The sequence below is a fragment of the Monodon monoceros genome, unplaced genomic scaffold (assembly GCF_005190385.1).
Source record: "Monodon monoceros isolate NGI ecotype Baffin Bay Population unplaced genomic scaffold, NGI_Narwhal_1 Super_Scaffold_14, whole genome shotgun sequence".
NCBI lineage: Eukaryota > Metazoa > Chordata > Mammalia > Artiodactyla > Monodontidae > Monodon > Monodon monoceros.
Genome location: NW_021703770.1, coordinates 37,178,820 through 37,206,108, shown reverse-complemented (window position 1 = coordinate 37,206,108; position 27,289 = coordinate 37,178,820). Strand labels below are relative to the sequence as shown.

At 44.1% G+C, this 27,289-nt stretch overlaps 1 protein-coding gene across 2 annotated transcripts in view; it reads left to right on the top strand.

The window, feature by feature from the left end:
• Positions 1-27,289, top strand: part of PTDSS1 (phosphatidylserine synthase 1) — a 65,047-nt gene that overhangs the window by 901 nt on the left and 36,857 nt on the right. For both annotated transcript variants that reach the window (XM_029222904.1, XM_029222903.1), the window contains exons 2-4: positions 11,032-11,123; positions 22,612-22,656; positions 25,888-26,012. In XM_029222904.1, coding sequence (XP_029078737.1) covers positions 11,032-11,123; positions 22,612-22,656; positions 25,888-26,012 — 262 coding nt within the window. The remainder of the gene's footprint in view (positions 1-11,031; positions 11,124-22,611; positions 22,657-25,887; positions 26,013-27,289) is intronic.

The following is a 27,289-nucleotide window of genomic DNA, read 5'->3' as shown; positions in this document are numbered from 1 at the left end:
CGCACCATACACAGGCCCAGGACACAACTCAGACCCCTTCCCGCGGAACTCCTCCAGTGTTCGGCACTACCCGCGTGCACAAAATGCACACGTGCGGTGCACTCCAGTCTGTATGCATGGCACGCAAATCATCTCGCGTAACCCTTCCCCCAGCCTCAAACACCACTGTCTATACCACAACAGAAACTGCGGCGTGGACACACACATCACAGTGGACATTCCAGCACTGCCACACAGACACGAACCCACCACACATCACACAGCGCACGCTCTGTTCTGTTCATCACCTAACATACATGCTGAAATGAGACATTGTCAGGCCATTGTAGCAGTGCCTGGTGCATCATAAATGCTATGGAAAGTATTAAATAAAACGCACAAACCTCACACACTGTAGCAGAACTCTCATATCCCCCTGAAAACACACACACTCAAAGCACTTCTAATATATACCTGTGCATAGGAGTTAACCCTGCCCAAGTTTTGTCAGCCCAGAGCTTATAACTCTACCTCACTGAACATGTGGCCCTTCAACCCCAAGCCAGGGAACTGATTCATGCCTAAATGACAGGCACACCTTGGGTCCTACTTATAAGGATTTATGTTTTCTGAATGAACCTCTTTAAAGAAAGAAAAGGTGTGCCTATACCATGCTTAAAAGACCAACCCAGAGAACTGGAGTTTGGGAGCCACACTGTTGGTCTCAAGACTATTCGCGTGACCTTGGTTAAGTTATTTAACCTTTCTCTGAGACTCAGGATCCACTTCTAAAATGGGGATAAAATACGTACTTACCTCATACGGAGTTACAAGGATTAAATGAATATGTGTGAATGCACTTAGCAGAGTACTTGGCACATGATGCAAAATTAATGTCAGTTACTTCTCTCCTAGTATATTTATCCAACAATCAATGGTTCTCAGCCCAGATCCGCAGAAACTGTGCAGGGTTATATTCGGTGGCCACAAGCATTGAGGGAACTTCTGGTATTTAGTGGGTGGGGGTTATAAATGTTTATAACGCAAGGGACAGCATTGTACGACAAAGAGTTGTCCCTTACACACAGGCACACATAGGCACCTACACACTTGTATACACACAGGTGCCAATGGTGTCTCCCTTGAGAATCAATGCACTTTTTCAGATTTTCATAAAACTAATAATGTCCTCCTACATCACACTTGTTCCTTATCTCCACAATGCATTTGACTCTTAATTCTTATTTTGTCAGTGTTTATCTATTTGCATGACTCTTATCTAAAGCCATAAAGCATATAAACAATTACTCTTAATAATTGAGGGAAACAGCTACTATTGTAAAATATTCTGCTAACGCTCTACAGCGGGGTAAGACCAGATCTTTCCACAGTATCCAACCAAGAACGTATTTCTAGCTTTGCAGAGAAATCAGTCTTGTCCCTATTTATGGTTGCCCTCAAATACTTATCATGTCATCTGATTTTACCAGCTAGTGGCTGTGTGGCCGCTTAGTTTTGCTAAGCCTCAGTTTCCTTATCTGTATGTAAAGTGAAAATATGTAGTAATACCTGATAGGATTTTGTTACAAGGGCTCAATTCATTTTTTTAGATAATTTGTATTTAGCTCAATGCATGACAAATAGTAGGTGCTCAGTAAACCTCAGCTATTGTTATTATTACATCATTTCATTGTATGCTAATGCCTTCTAAATTATGTTTGTCATTGAGTGAGAGTGTGGTGTGCTCTATAATTAAGAAAAAGGATAAAGACTTTGGGAAAATGGACAGTGCTTTGCTTGGATAACATGCATCCCTATTTCATATTAACTTCAGTTTCACTTCATCGCGTGTGGGCTGGCAAGAGATGGAATTAGTGCAGGAGTTTCTTTGGAACTTAGAAAATTATTATGGTATTTTATTTTAAATAATGAGAAGCAAGAATGAGCAGTTTGTTTCAAACTTTTATCTTTAATATTATTCTAGGCCCTTTCAGAACAGATCTCTCTTCCTCTTTTCTAATACAGAAAGTCACATTCTTCTGGAATTTCCCTTTTACAGCATATTCTGCCAAAGCGTTCAATAAATTACAGCAGTGAAACTATAAGAAATGAATATGAATTTTAACAGCTTGTCAAACGTAATAGAAAAGGCATAATCTGAACCTCAGGCTATGGCCTTTTCCAAAAATGATAATAATTTTACTTCTTCCACTAATTTCAAAGAGACAGAAGCCACATATTAAAGAACTACTTAATAACAAGTTTCATGTTACAGAAAATCATAAGCACCATTAGTACAATTAGTACTTACTGTGTCTTACTCATTTTTTGTAATGATTTGTGACCCTTTAAACTGAGACATTACAGTGATAGCTCTGTCTTCCATAAAGACTGAAAGTAATTACTTCTTAAAGTTTGTTTTTCAAAGACTAGTAGTTGAAGAGAGTCAGCGATAGAGTACTTTCGGGGTGTCAGGTTACCCGTATGTGTGAAACAGTACCTGGGTCATGTCACATGCTGCAGAGACACAGCAAGAATTTAGGATTGGCAAGGATTAGATGCCTCTCACAGAAGTCTGAGACAAGTTTGGACTTATCAAGCAGTTCTTTTGTTAAATAACAACTAGGCCAACTCACTGTTAAATCATAGCGTTTAAACCTACAGTCCCCATCACTAACAATAAAGCCAGATGTTACTGAATCATTCCCCCTAAGATTGGAAAAGCTCACTTTGCCACATTTTAGGATAAGTATTTTTAGAAATTAAATGCTTTGGCCTATGCCTTATAAGTTTGTTCAGCCAAAGTAGGGCAAGGAGAGCCTTTCTCTTACGCTCAGAGTGCCTCATATTTACGCTGCTTTCGTAGGTTGGTAAACTTGGAAATGTTGAACGGCCTTACTTTCAAAAACTCAGGCTTTAGATTTGAAAACACCAAAATTTACGAGATCACGTTCGTTGCAGCTCACTGTCTCCTTAAGAGGCACCTGGCAGTAAAACAGTGGCGTCAGTCTCTCCGGTGACACTTGTCCAGCAAAAGTCATCACTTACCCGGAAGAGATTGCCTTCCTGCAGCTTCCTGCACCTAAGGGATCATCTGCTTACCCATGGTTTCTCCTTGATATGGGACTGAGGACGCGGATGAGGGCAGGGAAATGGACAGACTTTTGATTGATTGATTTTTATTTGTTTGTGATACTGGTTTTTTACTTCATTTCCTTTAGTGGCTTTGGAGCTCCAGCTCTTCATCTTATCACGGAGCCATAGTTCCACCTTCTGTGTGTCTTCCCTCCTGGATGGCTGCCAGCCTTCCTGTTCTTTCCCTCTAGACCATATCAATTCCCATTAGAAAATAACTCCTGACCCTGCTGATTCAGTTGTCTTGAGCCTGTTTCCTTTATGTACATCATGTTCTTTCTCTCCCAATAACAGAAGGCCTGGCTGTCCTTGTTCCAGGACACCAGCAATGTTAAATGATCCTCCATTTCGGCTGTGTACTGGGGCTACACCAGCCTTGGAGGTGAAGCAGCGCACTGTGTTAGGTGGTGCCATCTAAAGAGGTTCCAGTTAACAGCCATCATAACATTTGTCTTCCTCACTTCCTATTTGAATCATATTTTTTATTGGATTTAAATAAGCACCTTCTAGGGACTTCCCAGGCAGTCCAGTGGTTAAGACTCCGCGCTTCCACTGCAGGGGGCGCGGGTTCGATCCCTGGCCGGAGAATTAAGATCCCGCCTGCCCCGTGGTGCGGCCATAAATAAACAAGCACCTTTTAATTATCCTCCCTTATCCTTATTTCTGGTGTTTTATGTCCTTAATAAGATTATACGTTTATTGAAGGAGAAAATGTGTCATTTCTTTGGGGTCTTCTGTAGTAAATAAGCATCTGAGTGACTCAAACATTTATTTAGTTTAGATGATGCTTACCTCAGAGAATTTACATGCCTAGTATTGCTGCCTAGTGTTTAGCATTTTAGGTATAATTCTATTACCAAGTGTAATATAGTTTATCTTGTGATATAATCCCTCTAGCCCCAGATTTCTATAGGGGAGTTATCAGCGTTTTAGTCTCAACAAATCTGGAAGCCAGGGACTCGTCCAGGCAGCTAGGACTGCTTTCCTGAGCCCTAGGTCCTGGCATCACATTTAATTTAGTTCAACAGTCTGCACTCCGTCCATCCCAGGTCTCTGCCATCCTGGAGTTCATCTAGTTTATCTTCACCAGGTCCAATTGGGCCTTAGTAGCTTTCAGAGCTGTCCTCCTCTGCCCATGCCCAGGCTTTGGCTCAGCAAACCCTCTGCTCTCTGGGATAGACACTCCCAGGCCTTGACTCCATTTCCCTCCAGTCCATCCTCCACACTGCTTTCCTCATGACCTTTTGAAATCGAGATCGTGATCTCATCCGTCCCTTGCTTACACTCTTTCCCTGGATCCCCATCACCTATAGCACATTGCTGGACCGTAATGCCAGGATGGCACCTCTCTCTGACTGGAGAGCACCTCCTGCCTACCCGTGAGGCCATGGCATTCCTGGCAATGCACCTGGATGGTCCCCCTCCAGACACCTTTCTTGATTGTTCCAGGAAGCTCAGAGGCAGAAATGTTTATATACTTCTAAACATTTTTTTTATTATTGTATCTCTCCTGTTTTAGTATTTGTTTCTGTATCAACTTCTTGAGGCCAGATATCTCAATCATCACAGAATACACACCCAGTAAATGCTAAATGAATCAAATATAAAAAAATCATTTATACAATATGAACTTTCAAAAACGATCACTCTTCTCTTTTAGTTGATATGTCAGCTATAATTCTTAAGAAGAATCCTAACTTTTTATAAAATGAAACGAATGTAGTCTTCAAAGATAATACCAAAGCTAGTTAACATCGGTCCACCTGGTAACCCGGGACTGAGTTTTCCATTGGGAGAGAGGATCCTTAGCAGCGACTAGCCTCAGCCTCATCAACACGAGCCTACCGGTGTGTCTCAGTTTCAAGGATTGCTCTTAAAGAGATGGAAAGGAGAAGATAGGAGGGGGAGAGGGGACAATCAACTTTGCAGCCTTAGGAGTCAGGATAGAGTTCTTACCTTCCTGGCCCCAGGGAGACAGCCTTGTCTAAAAATTGTCTGTGAGTGAATGGCGTTTGTTTTCCCGGTCTCCTTGCCCACTGCCTGTAGCCTGTTGTTCAAGTTTAAGAATCTGAGTCCAAAACTCCTTGAGTTCAAACCTTTGTTAAAAAAAAAACTCAGGGCTTTCCTTATACTTGTCCTGCTTTTAGGGTTCTCTCCTGGGTAGTTACCTATACTCAAACAGGGGTGACAGAAGGGGTTGAGATGTTTGAGTACTTGATTGGTCAGCACTGGGGCAGGAAGGTGCAGTGGAGCCTGTGGACCCAGGCCGTGACTCCCCCTCATGTTACCTGGGTCTCGGGCCCGCTCAGCCCCGGCCTTTTGCTCTTTCTGGCACCCACCACATTGAGAAGGCCTGCTCCGTGCCAAGCGTTGTGCTGGGCACTGGAGATACAGTGGGTGAATGAGATGGGGCCTGAAATTACAATTTTGTTCTAATCCATTCAGTATTTTCACTGAGTATGGTCAGGGCTACCCCAGCGTGCTTCTGGAGCTCCTCCTAAATTTAGCAGAACTTCGGGGAAAAGGACTCTGCCTCCCTAAGCTTGTCGGTATCATACCGGTAAGGGTAGCAGTCTTGACCTAGAGCCAGCATTCCAGAAGCCCTGGCACCTGCTTCACTCTATTTGTTGTAACTGTGGGCAAGACAAAGCAAGAGCTTTATTTTCTTCATCCTTCCAGTGGAGATAATACTCCCCCACAGAACTGTGGAGCAGTTCAGTCAAATGCCAGAAAGGCCTTTGGAAAGTTCAGAGCCCCAGAGACCGAGGCGCTTGTTATTAGAGCCTCAGAGGACCTAGGAAAGAGGTCAGGGCACTGCCACGGCATCACAGTTGAAAGCTTGAAGTCCTTTTCCTTTTTGTTGCTGTAAAGTAAAATGTCTTATTTGAGCAAGAATCCTGAGGCCAGGAAAAGTCAAGATGGGGGACTGGCAGCCCTGACTGCAGGTTCTGAGCTCCCCTGGGACGTGAGAACTACATTGTCCCCTCAGAGCCTGAGGAGATGGTAACAACCCCACGAACAGGGGCCAGTCTTGTGTGAACAATCGAGGTGGTTTTCTGGGTTTGGGGGTGTCTTATCAGGTTAATCAGAGACAGTGCCAGCGAACTGAAAACTTTTCTCTCAGGCCAAAGCTATACTAAGATAATAATTTGATTTTTATGTCTTATTGTGCTTTTCATCATGATTCTCTCAAGAATCAGGACCAAGTTTGTTCATCTTTGTCCCCAGCTAGCTGAGGGAATGGGTGAACAGACATTGTAAACTAATAACTGACAGGCCCTCTGTGCCAGGCACTGTTCTAAGTCCATCGCACGTGTTGAGTTATTTTATCCTCACAACAACCCTGTGAGGTAGAACTATTATTACCCTTTGATATACTGAGGAGGAAACCAAGGCACAGAGAGGTTGAGTAATCTACCCAAGGTCACACAGGCTGATAAGTGTGAAGTCAGAATTCTGGTCCACGCCGTCTGGCCACAAGCCTGTCTTCCTTGTCACTGCCCCAGACAGCCTCCTAAAGGGGGAAGAACTTAGACTTTGGAGTCAGTAAAGTGCACATTATGATCATTTCCCCCCTTTGAGGATGTTAGGAAGATTAAGAGAGCTAACATGCAAAGCAGCTAGCTAGCTTTCTGAGTGCGGCACAGATCTAGTGGATGTCCAGAGATAAACCCTTCTTGTCCTCTAATTGAGGGTCTCTGGAGTCAGTAGTGTGGTCTTTGGGGCCTTTGCAGCCAAGTTGCTTTTCATGGTTAACTATGCAAAATGCCTGTGTCCCTCGGCATATGGTTAAGTCTCTGGATTACTGGGAGCTGAGAGAGAAGAGGCCACACCAGAGCTTACGGAACGGCCCTGTGTGGTCAGCTTGTCAGGAGGCCGGTGGCGTGGGCAGCCTCCTCCGTCACGCATTCCGTTCTTTCTGCGCGCCCACCTCTTGCAGGGACTGTGCTGGATGCCGAGGGTACACCCTCTCTACTCTCAGGAAAGCCAGAGGGTGTATCTGGGGCTGCTAGTCTGATAGGACTCAAGATTTCTTCTTTAGCTCACCTGCCTAGCCTTCAATCTTTGATCACGGGAGTTTGATCTTCCTGTACTGTATATTTTCAGTTTTGCCAAAGATCTTGCCATCCATCTTTGATACTTTTTGTTTTTCTAATTAGGCAAATATAAAACGGCCAACTTTTCAGACTCGCTGCTGTTTTATTCAGGTTTAATTGGCCTTTTTTTTTACTTCTGAAACTAGGCCATTCTTTTGATCCTGTCTTTCTAATAAATGGCTCAAAATTTACAAAATTGCAGTTTCATTGTTTTATCACTGATCTCAAGTTCTTACAAATTTAATGTTGATGTATAATTGACTTTTTTGAAACGTAACATACCTACATTGCTTAAAATCCAAGGTACCCCAAAGGGTATGTAGTGAAAAGTCTCGCCCCACTCTTCTTTTATCCTCTTTGGAGAAAACCAGTGTCACCATACCTTGGATGGATTTCCAGAGACATGCTATGCAGCCATGAGCAGAAGTTACAAGTTATATATACATATACACGCTCTCTTTTTTGCATAGAAAGTTGCTTACTATACTCACTGTTCTGCAAATTGCTTTGTTTACTTCATGATCTCTTAATTTATTCTGTATCAGTTAATTAATTGAAAGCTTCATTCTTTTTACAGCTGCCTAGTACTCCATTTTGAGACGGAACCATAATTTACTTAATCAGTCCCTTTTCGGTAGACATTTAGTTGTTTCCAAGTTTTGCTAATACATATAATACCACAGTGAACAACCTTGTACATATGTCATTTTTGCATAAATGAAGGTATATCTGTGAGATACATTGTCATACATGGAATTGCTGGGTCACAGGGTATATGCATTTGTAAATTAATAATGTTGCCAAATGGCGCTCCATAAAGGTGGTATGTGAGAATGCCTGTTTATCTATTTCTGCATAGCCTCACTGGCTCAGTCATTAAATTTTTACCTTTGTCCATAAGGTAGATAAAAATGGTCTCTTTGTGTTGTTTCCATTTCCCCATCTCTTACCATGAACAAGGTTGAGCATCTTTTTTTTTTCACTTGCCTGAGAGCCAATGGATTTTTCTGCTCTGTGAACTGTCCTTCATATCTTTTGTCCATTTTTCTATTTGCTTTTCTTTGTCCATTTGTTCTTTCTGTTAATTGATTTGGGGGGAGAGCTTTGTAATTAGGGGAATTAACCCTTTGCCTTCACGTGAGTTGCAGATAATTTTTCCAAGTTTATGATTTTGTTACTGATTTCCTTGCCATGCAGATTTGTCAGCCTTCTCCTTTATGACTTCGGAGGTTTGTATCATACTTTCGAAAGGCCTTCCCCACTCTGAGATTGTTGTGTTTTGTTTGGGGGTTTGGGGTTTTTTTTTTTTTAATTCTCCCATCAGTTCTTCTAGAATTTTGTTTTGGTTTTACTTTTAGTTTCTTGAATCATCCAGAACATATTTTGGTATAAGTTGTGAGTTATGGGACTCCATCTTCTTTTCCTAGGCCACGTTTATTCATTTTAGCCTTGCTTTTATTCTGTAACTTACAAATTGCACGCCCTGTGAAACCCTCTTACGCCATCCCTGTGCATCTACCATGAGTCAGGTTGATTTAGGATGACAGATAAGTTTTCATGAGGCAGTTTGGCAAAGAGGAAAGATCATCATCTTCAGAGTATAGCAGGCCTGGTTTTGAATGCTGGCTCTGTAACTTCTTACCTCCACAATCTTGGGCAAGTTACTAAACCTATCTGAGCCTTGGTTACCTCAGATGGTTGATAATAGCCCAGTGGGTTGTGACAATTAGAGATAATGTCTAGAAACTGCCTGTTCAGTGCCTGGCACACAGTAGACACTTGATAAACAGGAGCTATTATCGTTGCTGTCATTATTAGCAATATCAGTAGTGTGATTTGGTCTGAATGAGGACATTGTGTTCCTACCCTCGCTGTGTGCAGCCATCCTTCAGTAAAAGTTCCTGAAAGTTGGATATGGGGCTTCTCTGCATAAGCCGGAGGGCATGGCGAGTGCCCTGGTAATGGTCGGGCTGGCATTTTTAGGTTGCGTTCATGACCTCTGGGCAGGTGTTTAATTATTAGTATGTCCATTAAAATAAGATTGTACTTTTTAAGGCACTTCCTCCCTGCAGAAGGAAGTCTGTCTGATTCTGTAGTTTGGTTTTGTAATCAGATCTCTGAAGTTAACAGCCAAGCATTATTTGTCCAGCATTAGTTTAGGGTTACTTGGCCATAGGATGATCTAGGAAACGTTTAAGATCTGTATGATCTCTTATTTCAGAACCTTACGTTCAATCCTGTCATAAGTCTGGAAATCATTTCATTGGGTGCAGAAACTGAGCAGCCTAAACAGAAGTTGGCATCTAAGTTAACTTCTGCTTTTAAACCAACACCCCAGGACCCAGTCCTTAACTAGGTAATTCATTATTGTTTCATTCCATACCTTTTCATGTATGTATTCTGACGCTCTAGAACTTCTTTCTACGCGAAATCGGTTTTCTTCTAAGATTTTTTTTTGACCTGTCTCTTTTCCTTTAGTAATATTTAATCTTAATTTAATATTTGTCTTTTGAAAACTGTTTCACTACAGTCCTTCTCTAGATAAACCCAGCTTCTTTTATCATTTTAAGATTTATTGCTACCAGTCTCATCATCTCTAAACTATCTTCTTCCATTCTGTTTCATCTCATATCTTCTGTCTACTCATCCTGCGTCTTTCGAAACTGAAACACTGAACTTCCCTCTCCCAAGCTTCTCAATAGTTATCAATACTTCAGAAAATTTTACTGTCGTGTATTTCTGTTTTCCCACTTTTGTTTGCTTCTCTGAGCCCCAGATATGTTACTAGAATCTTCTTTTTTGTTGCAAACTGTCCAAACCTAAATTCTTCACCATCAATGTTAAGAAAATTTCCATTTGGGAAATTTTACTTCATTTTAAAACAGTAAATTTTCTTCCATAATCAATAATCAGTCCAGAAATATATTGAGGGCCTATTAGTGAATAATTCCCTGCCATTAGGAGTTTCCTTTCTACAGAGAAGATAGACAACATATAAACCAACAAATGTAATCATTTCAGTTACTGGGGTTATAGAGGAGTTAAACACAGTAATACATTAGAAATGACCAGGCAGGAGAGCGGGGAAGCTTATCTCCTATTTACAGTTCTTTTGCTTCTGCTCTGAGTTTAAATCTTGTATTTTGTTTTCTCTTAATTTTTCTTTCTTTTTCTTAATTAATTTTTATTGGAGTATAGTTGCTTTACAATGTTGTGTTAGTTTCTTGCCGTACAGCAAAGTGAACCAGTCGTATTCATACTCTCTTAATTTTTCTTTTAACATTTTTTACTGCTGCTTTCTGATTATGTCACGCTGCCCCATTTTTATTCATCCCTTAGATAGCCAACTGCCCATATTTGACAAGTGACTGCATAATCTCATTGCATTATACCCTTATTCCTTATAATCTTATGCTTCCTTTCTGATTCCTGAACAATTTTTCTGCCACAGTCTGTGTAGTAAAGGTCATCTTTAGTTAGTCTTAAAACCAAAAGGTATTTCTCCAAAATAAACCTTACCTTTGAACAGCCTGGGTACTTTTAATTTTTTTAGAGAACTGTGACTCTCAAATGCTTGTCTGAGCAGAATGTGTGTTGGGGTGTGAGGTTGCCAGTTGCCTTCCTCGCCAGAACTGGACTTGACTATGACACTGTATTATTTTAGGAAATGATAGTGAATAGTAAATAGTGTGTGTAATGACTTAGCTCAGCAAAATAAAGTTAGCAATCCCCCAGTTTTTAGAACATGGAACTCTTATTCCTTCTAGGCTGACTATTTAGATCCAAAAATGAATACTCAATGTTCCTTTTCTATTTTCAGGGATGACTCTGTCCCAGAAGACAACATCTGGAGGGGTATCCTCTCCGTAATTTTCTTCTTTCTTATCATCAGTGTACTAGCTTTCCCCAATGGTAAGTGATGTAACGTTTTATCGCATTTCTCCTGTGCATTGTGCCCTTGTTAGTATTTTTGAGATGCATGTCATCTGGAAGATGAAACTAGAGGGTGGAATAAAAAAAGACTCTTGAGTGTTGTATGGTGGTTAAGGGCACAGGCTCTCGAGACAGACTGCTCTTTCTGCCACTTCCTAGCTCTGTCCCTCTTTAAGCCATTTCTCTCTGAAATGGAGAGAAGTACAGTTGTAAGGGTTAACTGAATTAAAACAAGTAAAATACTCTGAACAGTGACTGACAAATTGTAAGCTCTCAATGAATGTCAACTATTGTTCTTGTTGCTGTGTTTGTTATTATCAGCCGAGTCATAAAATACTCAATTACTGTTCAGTTACTCCTTTTTTGCTAAGGACAGAGTCAGTGCTCTAAAGAGTATTACTTAAATAATTGTTGTCTTAACTGTAAACTTTGTTGGGATAAGAATTTTCATTATCAGGTTAAAAAAAATTATTACCGTGAAATTTTCCCCCATCATGATTATAGAGTGAGGCAAAAGCCTGGGTTTAAAAACTAATTTGGTATCTTGCCATACTTAAGATTCATACCTTTCCTCTGAATTGTCCCTTATGAGTTGCTTTATTTTTTCTTGTTCCCCTTTAGTACTTTCTCCCTGGAATATTCTCTATTTATTCTCTACGAGTGATTTCTAAACGCTCACTTTTTATATCCTGTTTCTTTTATTTTTTTAAGTTTTTTTGTTGTTGTTTGTTTTTTTGATGTAGACCATTTTATAAAGTCTTTATTGAATTTGTTACAATATTGCTTCTTTCTGTCTTATGTTTTGGTTTTTTGGCTGTGAGGCATGCTCCCCAACCAGGGATCGAACCCACACTCCCTGCATTGGAAGGCGAAGTCTTAACCACTGGACCACCAGGGAAGTCCCTCCTGTTTCTTTTACACTTAGGATATTTTGTAACTGTTTCTGTCTCTTTTTATGAGCTATGCTCCATGGGCCCTGCTCATGTTTTAAATATGATGATTTAAGATGTGCTTCTTCTCCATCCTCCCATCGTAGAATATAATGTGTAATATTAGGAGCTCATTATGAACGTTACTGATTGTTGTCTGAAGCTGTACTGTGGTGATAGGATTCTAATACCAATTCCAGCGTGTGTGGCGGTGGGTTGGTGTCCCTGCACCAACAAGCAAGTTGAACACCAGCTGGGTGTCCTACAGTGCTACTCGATTCTAACACTGTCTACCTGGAGATAGCATCAGATTCCACAGGTTAAGTCCCACAAGGCTGCTGCTGCCCCCGCTGCAGATGCCAATCCCAAGTCCAGGGTGTCACCTGTGCTTCTGACCGACCGGCTATAAATCCTCCTTGGGTTTGATTAATTTGTTAGAACAGCTCACAGGACTCAGGAAACCAGTTTGCTCACTAGATGACTGAGAATATTAATCAAAAGTCAGATGAAGAGATGCGTTGGGTAAAGTCTGTGGGAAGGGGCGAGCAGCGTCCATGCCCTCTCCAGGCGCGTCACTCTCCCCAGATCTCCACGCCCTCACCAACCCAGAAGCTTTCTAAACCCTATCCTTTTAGTTTCCTATGGAAGTTTCATTACGTTGGTATGATTGATTAAATCTTTGGCCATGGATTCAACCGCCAGCCCCCCCCCCCCCCGCTCCCCAGAGCTCAGGGGGTGTGGGACTGAGGCTTCCTACCCTCTAATCCCATTGTTGGCTTCACTGACCCCCATCCTGAGCGGCTTCCCAAAAGTCAGCTCATTAACATAACAAAAGACGCTTCTCACTGTCATCACTTAGGAACTTCCAAGGAGTTTAGGATTCTGTTCCAGAAAGGGAACAAAGACCAAATACTTACTTCTTATAAATCACAGTATCACACACGGCAAGTCCTTTAGGCCTTCCAAAACGTTGGCAGTAGAATTTCATTCTGTATTTTTGTGGGTTCTGCTGGTAGCATAATAATCCAACCAGTAAAACCATGATTCTGAATCCTTCAGGGAATGGATTGTTCTAGATAGCCAAGTTATTTGGCAGCTGAATTTAGCTCTCTAACCACTCAAGCTTTTAGATTAAATTTTACCTTTATTTTATTTTTGTTATTGTTATTATTTTTTTTTAGTGAAAACCTTTCAAGATATGAAAACCTCTGTCTTAGTATAGGCCTCTATAATAGGATACCGTAGACTGAGCGGCTTAAAACAGCAGAAGGTTCATCCTGGGGCAGAATTCTTCCCCAGCTGTGAACCTGTGAAATCAAGCAAGTTCTGTGCTTACAGAACACAGTAGTGGGCCAGGCACAGAGTAGGCATTCCCATTCCCAAAGGAAGAAACAGGAAAGAAGGAAGGGGTGACAAGCCCCAGGCAAGTCCAAAACGTAGGAAGGCAAACTCTAGGAGATCTCTCAAGGCTCGAGAGTAATCCTCTTCGGCTTGATGCTCTGCCTTCCAGACCCACTGGAGCAGTAGTCTGCCTCCACAGCTTTCCCAGTGGGGGTCGAATCCCCAGCGCTCCAGTCCCCTGGCCCAACAGAGCCGGGTGTTGGTCTTGCCCTTTGAAACCAAGGTGAAGGCAGTCCTCCCCCCCTCCCCCCATGGCCCTGTGGTGGAAATGACAGCCCGGATGACCTCTGAGCCACCTTGGAGTCCTTCTTCCTATGTCTTAAAGGATAGCAAATGTTCACAGTCAGGTAGCTCTATGGTTTGGCCCTGTAGGGTCCAGGAGGTCCAACAGTCTTCAGCTTCAGGGTTAGAATTTCAACATATGAATTTTGGGGGGGATGCAGACCTTCAGTGCCCAGCACCTGCATACCTTATGCAGGTATGACCAACAGAGTTTGGCCTTTCCACAATGATGAAATTTCTGATAATGCAAAGTGATTGGAGTATGAAGATAAAATATTCAAAATATAGACAGGTCATGGAATGAAGGGGGATTGGTCGCTATGGCATTCTCTTTCTAGGAAAAGTCCCCAGTGTTGAAAAGCTTTTCTAGCTATTTGCCAACTTTCTTTTTCCTACCACTTCCTTCACATAAAATCTCAGGATTTTAGGTTTAGGGAGAGCTTAGACCTTATGGAGCCCATCCTTTCTTTCAAGGGTGCTGTGCTATAGTGCAACTTAAGTGGCCACTTGGGGCATCAAGCCTCTTACACACACTGAGAATACCAGAGGCTATGGGTGGTCCCCCTGAGCTCTAGAACCTGGCCTTACAAAGATGGAGTAAGAATACAGCCCAGAAAAAGGAGATGGTGAGCTGCATCTCAGATTTGATACCAACACAAGGTCTATGGCCACCAGAGTCCCCAGGGAAGGTGAGTAGGTGACAGTTCAGGTAGTGGTCACCATCACCCCCCTCAGCCTTCTACTTTCCGTATCCTGTGAAGTTCTGCTGCTTACTTCCCGGCCATCACTTGATGCCATGAACATTATTGTTCTGTGCCCTCTATTCCTATTTCTCATCTTGTCTGTGCCCTACCATCCTTTTTTAAATTTTTAGTCTTAAATCAGTCAATCAGAACATAGTACGTGTGCAGGAAACTGATCAATCCAAAGGTATGTGTGTTCTTCAAGCCTCCAGCTTTCCTTGGCTGTGTGTTAACTGTTTCCTAGTTCTTCACAGCTTCAGAGGTTTCTTTTCTGCTTTTTGAAAAATTTAAACTTGCTATTTCTGAGAGCCATTTTGGAAGTTTGAGGATTCTCAGAGATCAGTCTCTCCATAGCCATGATTTTTTACAGATATCCCTTCTGTGGAGCTTTGGCAGGAGCTGGGCTTTGGGGCTTCATTAGCAGCTGTTTTTCTTAAGGTTCCAAAAGCCCTGAAGGTTGGGGGATTAAATCCGTTGGACGTGACATTTTGCATGATTTCTGCTGATTTGTCCTCTTCTTCCTTCATGAAGACATCTAATCTTCAATATCCACTTACCTGGCTGAGTCTCTCATGATGGGACTGGGCTTTTGTTTTCCTCGTGGAAAGATAAAAGTTGTTTGTTTTATGCTTTTCTTATCCTGGCTGCCCGGACTTTGTGATACACACAAAGTGGGGAGGACCCACAGGGCTCATGTAGTTCAGTCTGCTCCGTTTACGGCTCGGGAAGCTGAACCCAAGGCCATCAGTCACCGCTGAGCTGCCACCCGGCCTCTGATGCCGGCCTGATGTTACGGCTCTGGCTCCCACACATTCCTGTACTCGGCGGAGTCCTGGCCTTTTCTCATATGAGGCCCATCGTGAGGTGTTTCGTCTCTGTCTTCTACATGTTTCTATCTCCCTGTGCTGCTTCTTCTCTCTGTCAGTCTCTGGCTTTTCTTTTTCCCAGGAGCACAGTCTTAGGGCCTGAGTTGGCCCGTGCCTAGTGTGCTTTGGACCTCACGCCCAGCGGCGGTGGTTGTGCCTTTGCTCCTCTGGAGCCCAAATGTCAGCCCACAGATTGAGCTGAACCTTCTGCCACCAAAATCAAGGGCTCAGATTTAGAAAAGGACAAAGTCCATTCAGCATTCTGTGCAGGAAGGATAAGGACATTAGGGAAGCAGTGCTTGGAGGGACTGTCTTGCAGCCACGTGTACAAAGCAAACACAGTGTCAGCCTTGTTCTCTAAAGAGCCATTTGCTCACACTTTACATCAGATTAGTAAAACTGTAAGTTTTCCACATTAAAGAATGCTGTTATTGAATATTTTTTAAATTGGGGGTGGCCTTGGAGGGCGCCATAGATTTGATGGGGGGAGCTGGCAGGCACTGGGAAAGGGTACTCCTGGGCATGTGGCTGCCCCCCGCAGCTGGCATTCAGACTACAGCCTTTTCAGGAGCCATGATGCTAGGTGGATGCTTCACCGAGTGGAACGGACATGACTCTTCTTGTTCCAATCTCGTCACCTTCTCTTCCTCTCTCCCCACCCTTGGCACAAATTCTCAAATTAAGTAATGGAATGAATGGGAGCAATGGAGCCCAGCATTTGCCTTGTCCTTGAAAGGCAGTTTTGGGGAAGTGCCCGCAGTGGATGGCATTCCCAGAATGGCTCTGTTTTGGCAACTTCAAACGCATTTATCCTTGACCTAGTAAAGGCTGCCCTGAATGTTTAAGTATAGGCCTAAGTTTGGTTGTGTCCATATGTCTCGTATGTCTGTGAGTTTACATATGCTCTCTGTGTGCTAGAATTGATCAATTCCTACAGGAGGGGCCCTCTGGTTCTTTTTGTACAGAGTCTAGATAGCAAAGAAGGCCCTTGACTTTCTCTATGAGGTTTATAACAGGATGCTTTTGGCCACAAGTAATAGGAAACCCCTTTCAAAATGGCTTAAAGGATAAATAAAATGTTTGCTTTCTTACATTACAAGAAGTTCTGAGATAGAGTGGTTCAGGGTTGACTAATTCAGCAGCTCAGTGACACGTGAAGACCCAGGTTCTTTACCTGTTTTCTGCTCCACCATCTTCAGCAAGATGCCTGTGCTTTGCTGCCCTCGTGGTCTTGGGACAGCTGCTGCACTGCTGAAATGTAGTCACAGACCATGTCCAACAGAAGAGGAGGTCACGTCTTCCCATGCATCTTTTTAAGAGTGAAGAGGCCTTTTCTAGAAACCCCGCAGCACACTTGCCCTCACTCCTCTTTGATTAGGCTTAGGCCACATGCCTCTGCTCCAAGCAGACCTGAGGACAGGCGTTTACAGTGGCTGGAGGACATCAGAGGCACATCATAGATCTCTAGTAGATCTTCACTGACTGAAAGAATAAAAGAGAAATGGGATAGCCTCCATTGGCTTAGAATTTACCCCTGAGTTACATGGGGGAGGAGTGGAGACTCAGAATTTCATTTGACAGTCAACAGAGTGAGTGGCGGCGGGGTGAGGTCTAGAGTTCCTTCCTTCAGTCCTACAAACAGACATGGAGAGGGACCCTGAGGGGAGACCTTGGAGGGAGAGGGTCAGTTACCTATGCCCACTTCTTTCCTGCTGTCTTCTCTCCTGTTCTCTCTTGGTTCCCTTGAAAAAAATATTTTAAGTGCCACGTCCACCTCCTTATAGCAACTGACACTCAAGTGTAAGTGTAATTTTAACTATGCCACTGTGTCATTGGAGTGTAATTACAATTGCATCACTCTGTCACTAGAGTGAAATTTAGAAACCTGTTGCATCTCCAGCTGGCTGTGAGATTTCTTTCAACAGGTGACTTCTGTGTGCTTTTCCAGCTCCTGAGGGCCTCCATGGACTCTTCCTGCCCTTCCCCCCACACACACCCCGACCCAAACCACTACAGCCTTACCCTGTACCCCCAGTGCCCGGCCCAGAGTGGCCTCTCAATCAATATATGTTGAATTAAGAATGAATCTGCCAGGAGAAAAGTTCACAGATTAGCCCTCTCTTTTCCTTTCCTCATCTGTAAGAGTAGCACCATTCAGCACTTCTTCAAGGTATTTTGAAGAGAGTGAGATAACTAATATTTCTTGATTTTCCTGCGTTTATCCTTCCCTTTCTCCTTCGGCCTCTTCTGATTTCTCTGAGCTGAGATAGAGCGAATCACATCTCCTTGAGGCATGAAGGTGATAAAAATGAGGGAAAAAAAGGTACTATGTCCCCCCACTCTCTGTCTCCCACTCCACTACTTTTTCTTGTAGAAAAATTCTTTCTTAGGTTTGAAATTTGCTTAGAGATAATTTTATTCACCTTTTCTAGGTTTTTCCTAGAGGAATTTAAACTTTCAAATCATACAAATCAAATATCTCATGATTTTATTTGTCAGTTATATCACATAAAGCTGAAAAAGAGATAATAAACAGAAGAGGCAGACTGAGAGGACCCAAAGGCACAGACGTGCAGCTGCGAAGATGCAGCTTCTGACTTTGGTTAAAAGGATCCTGCCTCCCTAGGGTTGATCCCTGGAACTCCTTATTCGTGGATATGACAATAGGTTGCTGGCTAGTCAAGCTGTGATCTTATGTTTTGACTTCAGAGGAAGTGTTTTAAATGCTTGCTTTCTCAAGGCAAAGTCGTTTGGTTTCTATTTTCTTTTGAAATAAAACTTGCTCTTAATATCTGATTGGAAATGATGTATTCTAGACATAGGGACTGATGAGAAAGTAAAACATGTAATTTTTCAATGTGCCTTGTAAGAAAACCACCTTTGTAAATAAAACCAGCGCTTGTTTCTCCATCACCACCCTGAGACACCTTCTGCATCTCTCCTGCATAACTGAACTGAAGACCCAGACTCTTCCAGGCAGCTTTTACCAAATAAGAAATAAAGTATAGACAAGAAGCCCACCGTCAGATGGGTCACTCCTACTGATGTCCTGGCCATAACACTGGTCAGAGGAAGACCACCGAGAAAATAGTTTGCTGGGGAATAAGACCTGTGGGAAGGTACTGGGATGAGGTAAATGTTCCAGGAAGGCTATACTCACCTGGGCAGGTGGATGCTGTAGGAGGCTTTCAGGTTGACTTGACCAGAGTAATCAAGTGTGGGTGACCTGGTGAGCATAAGTGTCAAGGCTTCTCATACAGGAAAACACCAGCCTCATCCTTGATATTTTAAAAAGCAAAATAGTATTTTCAGCAATATTATTGTCTTTGATGGTGAAGAGGCTACTCTTTGTAAGTAAAGCTACAGGCATGTACTTCTGGAAATACTACATGAAAGGATTCAGAATTTCTTCTCAGAAAGAAGAGGACAGATTGGATGACTGAAGTAAGGCCTGGATTGGGTTTTAAAGTTAGCAACTGAAAGGTCACCTAACATTCCAGGGCCTTATCTTGCCTTTTGTAGGCAAAAGGGCCCAGTGATCTGTTCTCACCCCCTGGTTCAGGACAGAGCTCCTTGGTGCTCTGCTGTCTGTCCTGAAACCCACCGCATCAGATTTCTGAAGCCTTCCTCAGATCAAATGCAAAGCAGAAAGGACTTTTTTTTAAATTGTATTTTATGCGAAACATTTATGAAGTAAACACTGATGATGTATAAATGGGATATTAGAGAAGAGAGGGAACAATTCAATAGCAGCAAGTCAAGATGAGCCTTTAAAAAGCCAAACTGCAGTGCAGTAAGATGAAAATTCTCTTTCCAGGCCCTGGAACGTGTGTCTGTCTCTGGAATCACAGCCGGACAGAGAGGAATACCTTGGGCTGAAGTAGTTACCTGTTAGGTTAAGGAGAGCTTAAGGCCCCATCAACCCCAAATTCCTCAACCACTCTATCCTCTTATTTACTCTGGAGCACACTGCTTAGGGTTAGTTATAAGAAAGGGCCGAGGGCTTCCCTGGTGGCGCAGTGGTTGAGAGTCCGCCTGCCGATGCAGGGGACACGGGTTCGTGCCCCGGTCCGGGAAGATCCCACATGCCGCGGAGCGGCTGGGCCCGTGAGCCACGGCCGCTGAGCCTGCGCGTCCGGAGCCTGTGCTCCACAACGGGAGAGTCCACAGCAGTGAGAGGCCCGCGTACTGCAAAAAAAAAAAAAAAAAAAAAAAGAAAGGGCCAAGTTCTGTTTTCCAAAGGCTGCTCTTAAAGTAATCAAAGGCCGACGAAGACTTTGGAGGCCTTTCTACTGGCGGATTGTGATGCGCGGAATGCGTATCAGTTCCCTGCCTTCTCCCTCACCTTGCTTATCAAGTCCACATCGCGGCAGCGCTAAACACCACTCACTAGCTTGCCTCTCTCTTGCCCCTCTCCTGGCCCAGAGACAGTCCTGGCTCAGCCCGTCAACTCCTCCCCTCCCCCCGCCCCTCCCAAGCTGGCCCCGTTCTGACAGTTGATGGGAAAGTGCACACGGGCTCTCAGACCTGGAGTCCTGTGAGCCGTGTGGCCCTGGGTGAGTTCCTTACGCCCCAGTGTCTTTATCTATAAAATGGGAATGATGGTGGTCCTCTCACCACCCCACTGCCAAGTACCGATTGGGCATGGAATTCTGTTGCAAGCCAAATAATCATAAAATTTCAGAGTTTCACCTTGTAAGAAGAAGTCATAGAGAAAGCTGGGGTCCCACGTTATGTCTGAGGGGTTAATTCAATGGTTTGGATGGTCATACAGAGTGAAGTAAGTCAGAAAGAGAAAAACAAATACCGTATGCTAACACATATATATGGAATCTAAAAAAAAAAAAGGTTCTGAAGAACCTAGGGGCAGGACGGGAATAAAGACGCAGATGTAGAGAATGGACTTGAGGACACGGGGAGGGGGAAGGGGAAGCTGGGACGAAGTGAGAGAGTGGCATGGACATATATACACTACCAAATGTAAAATAGATAGTGGGAAGGAGCTGCATAGCACAGGGAGATCAGCTCAGTGCTTTGTGACCACCTAGAGGGGTGGGATAGGGAGGGTGGGAGGGAGATGCAAGAGGGAGGGGATATGGGGATATATGTATATGTATAGCTGATTCACTTTGTTATAGAGCAGAAACTAACACACCATTGCAAAGCAATTATACTCCAATAAAGATGTTAAAAAAAAAAGTAGTTTGGATGAAGTAATGCTTGCAAACCAAACTGCTACCATAAGACAAGTCATTCCTGGTGACAAGTCAAGCTTTTAAAATTACTTAAAAGAAGACAAATGTAGCCATCAGTTTTCCAATAACTTGTGAAGAAATTTAACCAGGTTATGTTACCTGGGAGGGGATTCTGGTTTCTATGCTTTGCTGTGCCTTTTTTGAGAAAACAGCTGATTAAAAAGAATACAGGTGTCCCGTGCTGTCTGAGCCTTTGCTGTCAGACCTCAGAAATCGAACAGACACAGATAAATTTTCAGAAAAATCCCTCACTTATCTGAGCTCTCTCAACTTGCCATCCAAAACTCAGACACCATATTATTTTGGATAAAGTATAGTCCCTCAAACTTAACTCATCTTCTGATCTCTCCTCATTTAAACTCAGAAACTGAATCGATTTGGAGGGTGGAGGTACTTGTAACTGATATTACTAAAATGAACTTGATTCATCCAAAGAAAGCAGTTAGAATGTTTCAGTGTGGTCTCAGTGGCCATGGCTCACAGGCCCAGCCGCTCCGCGGCATGTGGGATCTTCCCGGACTGGGGCACAAACACGTGTCCCCTGCATCGGCAGGCGGACTCTCAACCACTGCGCCACCAGGGAAGCCCTCAGTGTGGTCTTTTTAAGAAGAGATGGGCCCTTTAGAATGAGTCCCAGAATAAAATTTACAATGTAATGTTTGCTGCAGAGAGGATTCCTGGTCGTAAGCAACAGAAGCTGTGATGGACTGACTGGCTGGAGGAATCCTAGGAGGGCTAGGAAACCAGGCCCCAGGCTAAGCTTCTAGGAGCTGGCGGCACATCACCCAGGCCTGGTCTAATGAGTGAGCCTTGGCTACAGTCTGTCCCACCATCACGTGTACAGAGAACTCTAAATGGAACTGCCTCTGCCACAGTCGCCAGTGCCACCTTCATCAGTGTGAGGAGTGCCACCTCCCACTAGTGTCCCTGCTGGCCTGGGCCAAGGGGAGGGGAGAGCTCTGCACACTTACCTCCACTGTCACCCGCTCCTGATGCTGTCTGGCGTGGGTGCGACGAAAGGACCAGGACCCGCTTATAAGGAAGCTGTGCAGCAAGCTCTGACATCTCTTCTGGAGATATGGGATCACAATGCTAGAAACCCTCCAAGTGCAGGAAGGCGTGGGCAGCCCCAAATAGGTCAGGTGCCCTCTAGGACAATGGTCAATATTTGCTAGCTGTAACCCTTCAGTTGGTTTTAAATCAGTTTAACAGATCAAGGCCCAGCTTACTTGCGTTCATCTTCTATTATTTTTTTTTAATGAAATAAAATAGAAGACAGAGTATTGTTGTATCACTTGTAGTAAGAGTAAATTTCATCCCGTGAAACTTTGGTTTCCCTCCCATGGAATCTGCATCTGTCTATCTGATCTAGTCAAAGGTATTTTGTTACCACAGGACATGATCAAAAGCTCCTGCATCAGCGTGTTCCACTGCTCCAAGGGTTTGCTTTCAGTGTCACTCCCCATTGCACTTGTTTTCCAGGCACCGTATTTCTCTCTTTTACTGTCAGAGCCCCTCAGTGTCCGCCCTCTCTCCCTCTCTCTCTCTCTCTCTCTCTCTCTCTCTCACACACACACACACACACACACACACACACACACACACACACGATGTCCAGTAGCTCCTGGGGGGCTGTGAGGTTTCTTGTTAATGTCCAGTAAGTATTACATACAGTTAAAGGCTGGCCTGGTGACCTACTCGCTGTTGTAACATTGTGTCCACAGGAAATTATGATCTGAGTTAAGCTTAAAAAAAAAAAAAAAAAGCCTCTGTTGAGATTGATGCCTGTTACAATTGTGGGGAATGGTTGTTACAATGTGGATAAAACATTTCAACTTAGACTTTGACCCCAGAGTATTTATGTAGAAAAAAAAATTTAACAGTGGAGAGCTTTTTTTAACCCTTTATCTCTGTGGAGATCAGCATCACTGTCTTTATTTTAGTCTTGGTTTGAAAGCAGTCTGTCTGACCTTGTAATGTTATCTCTGCAGGTCCGTTTACTCGACCTCATCCGGCCTTGTGGCGAATGGTTTTCGGTGAGTTACCCATTAGTCTGTTTAAAAATCCATTCTACTTGAAGCAAATCTTTTTCTGTATATTATAGCAGTTTTCCTTACCACTCTACTGTAAAACTTAGTAACTTTTTACTTTTTGGTGTTCCTGATATCAATTTTTTATTAAAATGCTCTGCCACAAAAAAGTGCTGGTGACAGCTGAAATTCTCATACACGTGAACTGTTTCAAGCCCCCACCCCTACCCCTGTCACCACCCCGCCCCCATGCTGTTGTCTGTTAATGCACAGGATTTGACACGAGGGAATGTGGCTTGTTCTTCCTGACGTTGCTATTCGCTGGTGCAAGCTCACGTGCATCGTATGAGCACGTTTGTCTCATCAGCATCCAGGAGGGACTGAAACCCCAGCAAACTCCCCAGTGTTGTGAATGGGAAAGAGCTTAGAAAAAGAGAAGTCTTAGCAAAGAGCCCTGATTTGAACTAAGGTTTAGTGATAAGCATCTCATATAAATGTTGGATCTCTTATGGTTACTTGATTTCTAGTCCAAAGAGTAAAACCACCTGAGTGGATTTAAAGCATATCTTCAGAACTTCAGATATTGGCTTCATCTTACCTAAATAATCATCAAATAAGTTATACAAGGTTCAGAAAATTTAATCTTATGCAAAAGGACCGAAAAATGGACATTTGGCTCAAGTTTGTTTATTTTTCACCCTTCAGAGATTATAGGCAAATCTCTTTGAATTTAGTAATGAATCTTGGTCGTTCGCTCAGCAGGTGTTCACCAAGTCCTTCTGCATGGGTGGCTGCTCTGGCCCGGAGGCTGCAGGTGGAGGGGCCCCCGGCAGGGAGGGCAGCTATAGCAAACACTGTGAAACAAATCAATAATCAAAAAATAGCTGATGTCACGAAGCGCTAGGAAGTTTATTAAAACCACAAGAGGCAATAGTGACTAAGTAGCTTTCACTTTCAGGTGAGGGGTGGCTTGAAGAAAGTGTGCTTAAGCAGAAACCCGCCTGGAAAGAAGGATCCAGGCAAAGATGCGGGGAGGAAGGCCAGGCTAAGGCAAGACTGCCAAAGTGGTCCCCAGCTAGAAGAGGCTTGGTGTGTCCCCAGTCAGTGTGGCTGGAGGGTAGCAGGCCTGGGAGTAGTGAGAGAGGCAGAGTTGGGCACAGATGGGACCCCACACAGCTTGTGAAGGGCAGGAGGAAGTCATGGGAGGATTTTCTTTTTTTTTTTTTTTTTTTGCAGAGAAGTGCATGATTCATTTACATTTCTTAAAAGATAGTCCTGGGTGCGTTATACTTATAGCTCATGGACTTAATATTGCTGCTTGAAGTTATGTCCTTTTTAGCTAGTTGGCTACACCTAAGTTTTTCAGATTTCAAATGGTCCATCATAAGTAATGAGCAGTTTTATTTCTTCCCTGGGATCATGGAACACTTGAATAACCTGATGAGAACTATAGACCCTTTCGCAGTACACACGTGCGCTCTCTCTCACACACACACACACACACACACACACACACACACACAGAGTTCTGTGTATTATATCCGGGGCTTCAGCGATGTTGAAGACCAACTGTGAACTCTAGGTTAAGAGCCTTCTGCTCCACAAACACCTTCTTTCTGTCTTAAAATAATTATTTCAAAAGGATGTAGTGGGGGGTGTTTGAAGTGAAAATCTGTAAAAGTAGCTGGTACATAATATATAAGAAGGTAATCATATAAGCTTGCCTAAAAACACATGAGCCCTGGGCCCCGGGATGCATGACTGAGTCAGTCGTGCTACTCTCAGGCCCCCCGAGCTCCCTGAGGACCGGGAGAGGCCCCTTCTGAAGGCCTGTGCTACAGCCGCTATGGAGAATTTCAGCCACGGACATTCTCTCCTCTGGAGCAGCTCCCTGGGAACTGGTGCCAGCCCACTTTGGAGGGGGTACTGTGGTCCAAGGTCATTTGTATCACAGCATCTAGATGTCCTACATACGCATTTTCATTCTAGCAGGAAAAGGAGTGACAAAGCCACTGGTGGCTGGTTCTTAAGTCTTTATAAAATGTCTTTACAGGCTTTTGCCTTCTTAAAGTAGATTATTAACTGTCTTTTCTAAATGATATGGGGTGATTATTAGGATACCAATTACGACATGATGTGACAGTGATGTGATGCCCCCAGGGACTGAGGTGGGGTGTAAGATGGGGATGAGTGACCCTGGGCCACCTCTTGCCTCCACACCTGTCTGTCCCTACCCCAAACTGGCCTGTCTGCCTGGCTTCGCCCATCTCCGGTCTACTCGCCACCCAGTGACCAGAGTCCACTTCCTGAAATGTTACCTACATCATCTTATTTCCCCATTTGAAACCCGTCAGGTGCTCCTTCTTTCCTTTTTGTTTTTGCGGTACGCGGGCCTCTCACCGTTGTGGCCTCTCCCATTGAGGAGCACAGGCTCCGGACGCACAGGCTCAGCAGCCATGGCTCACAGGCCCAGCCGCTCCGCGGCATGTGGGATCTTCCCGGACTGGGGCACGAACCCGTGTCCCCTGCATCGGCAGGCGGACTCTTACCCACTGCGCCACCAGGGAAGCCCAGGTGCTCCTTCTTTGACTTAAGATCAAGCCTGCAGTCTTCGCCGTGGCCCCGAGCCCTGACCGTCGCTTCATAGCCGCCTTGCTCCGTGCCCCTTGCTGGGTGCTGGCTCCTAGACCTCATTGCAGGGACCTGTCTGCTCGCCTCTGCCTGCCTGAAGGCCACGTCTGCTCCTCCACGCTCTCGCCCATGGTCTGCCACTCCTGATGCTGATGACAGCATCGGCATCCTCTTCTCAGAAAGGGTTACTGACGACGCCTCTCGGTCTGAACTAGGACCATACGTCAGACTCTCATCAAAGGAAAGACCAGGGCTTCCCTTGGTGGCGCAGTGGTTGAGAGTCCGCCTGCCGGTGCAGGGGACGTGGGTTCGTGCCCCGGTCCGGGAAGATCCCACATGCCATGGAGCGGCTGGGCCCGTGAGCCATGGCCGCTGAGCCTGCGCGTCCGGAGCCTGTGCTCCGCAACGGGAGAGGCCACAGCATTGAGAGGCCCGCGTACCGCAAAAAAAAAAAAAGGAAAGACCAGCAGCTTGTCACGGGGGTCTCCACAGCCCATGTTACAGCACCAGTGTGTGCTTTGGGCCATGAGCAGTTTGAGCCCGGTGTGTGTTGTGCGTCTGACACTGGCTCTCTCCCCGACTTGAGGATGTTTCTGTTTCCCTCAGGGCTCAGCGTGCTCTACTTCCTGTTCCTGGTGTTCCTGCTCTTCCTGAACTTTGAGCAGGTTAAATCCCTGATGTACTGGCTAGATCCGAACCTTCGATACGCCACAAGGGAAGCAGATATCATGGTACGTACTTGTCTGCTGTGTCTTAGAGAAACTGGTTGACTCTTGGGTATAGCAGGTAATTGACTTCACATTTTAAATTGGTCCTTCTCCATATTTCCTACGTAGGTATCTAAACACCAGGACTCTGGGCAGGTTGGTGCCGTGCGTGGTTCCATGAATGGTACAGTCCAGGGAAATGAATCCTCTCTTGGCCCAAAGGGGGTGGTAGGAAGATGTGAATATTATCATCCAGCAGCCGTGGGTGGGAATTGAGCCTCTGACACTTGTAAGCTGTAGGACCTTGGGCTACGAACTTATAACCTATTCCCTCTTTTGTAAAGTGAAATAATACTTATCTTGGAAGTTTATTGTGAGCTAAACGAAGGCCTAACGCGATACCTCGCACACACCAGGTCCTCTGATGGCAGCTGCACTGCTGTGTCAGTGTCACCCTTGACCCCTCTGCTCCCTGACCCCAGCCCTGATGCTGTGACTCTTCCCACCTGCTTGCCATGAAGGTGCCATTCGTAATGATGGAGGCCATTTCATTCATTGTTTTTATTAAATGACAATAACTACTTTTTTTCTTGGCTAAAACTACTCTGTACTTTGACTTTTAGTGAAGAGACTATTTTATACTGTAATACAGTTCCTTTCCTTTTTTACTTTTTGAAGTGCCTAACATTTAGTACAGATTGAAGAAACACCTAGTGATGATCAGAAAAGGAGAACAGGCATTTGGACCGTAGGTGGGTCCTTGTGTAACAAACAAAAAAGCAATACAGAGGGACTTGATAAACAGTCCAAGAAGTGATCATTCCAGCATAGTTGAGGTTGGTCAGACCCTTCTTGGAATGGTGTGTCCAGATTTTATCTCTATCTTTTGTAAAGGACAAGCTAAAGACAAATAGGCATACCAAACATCATTTAAAAGTGTCAAGGAGAAAAGTCTGTCTTGGACTTTCTTCCTCTGAGAAGGAGAATGGTACAGGGTGATGTACAGCCTCTAATGATGCTACAGTTACAGTGAGGCTGACAGCAGTCGCTGATGGTGGGTTGTCTGCTCTGCCAGGTAGTGTGCTGGGTGCTTTATATACGGTCTACATGTTAATGCCTCCATTTTACCAAGGAGGAAATAGAAGCTTAATATAAGATCCCTCTGGGTCCCAAACCTACATTTCCCCTCAGGCCGGTGCCTCAAGCATATAGTTATTACAATAACAAGTGTTCGACACTCCCAGGCATCTTACAATATGGAGATTGGGAGAAGGATATCCCAGATTATGTTTCTCCCCGCA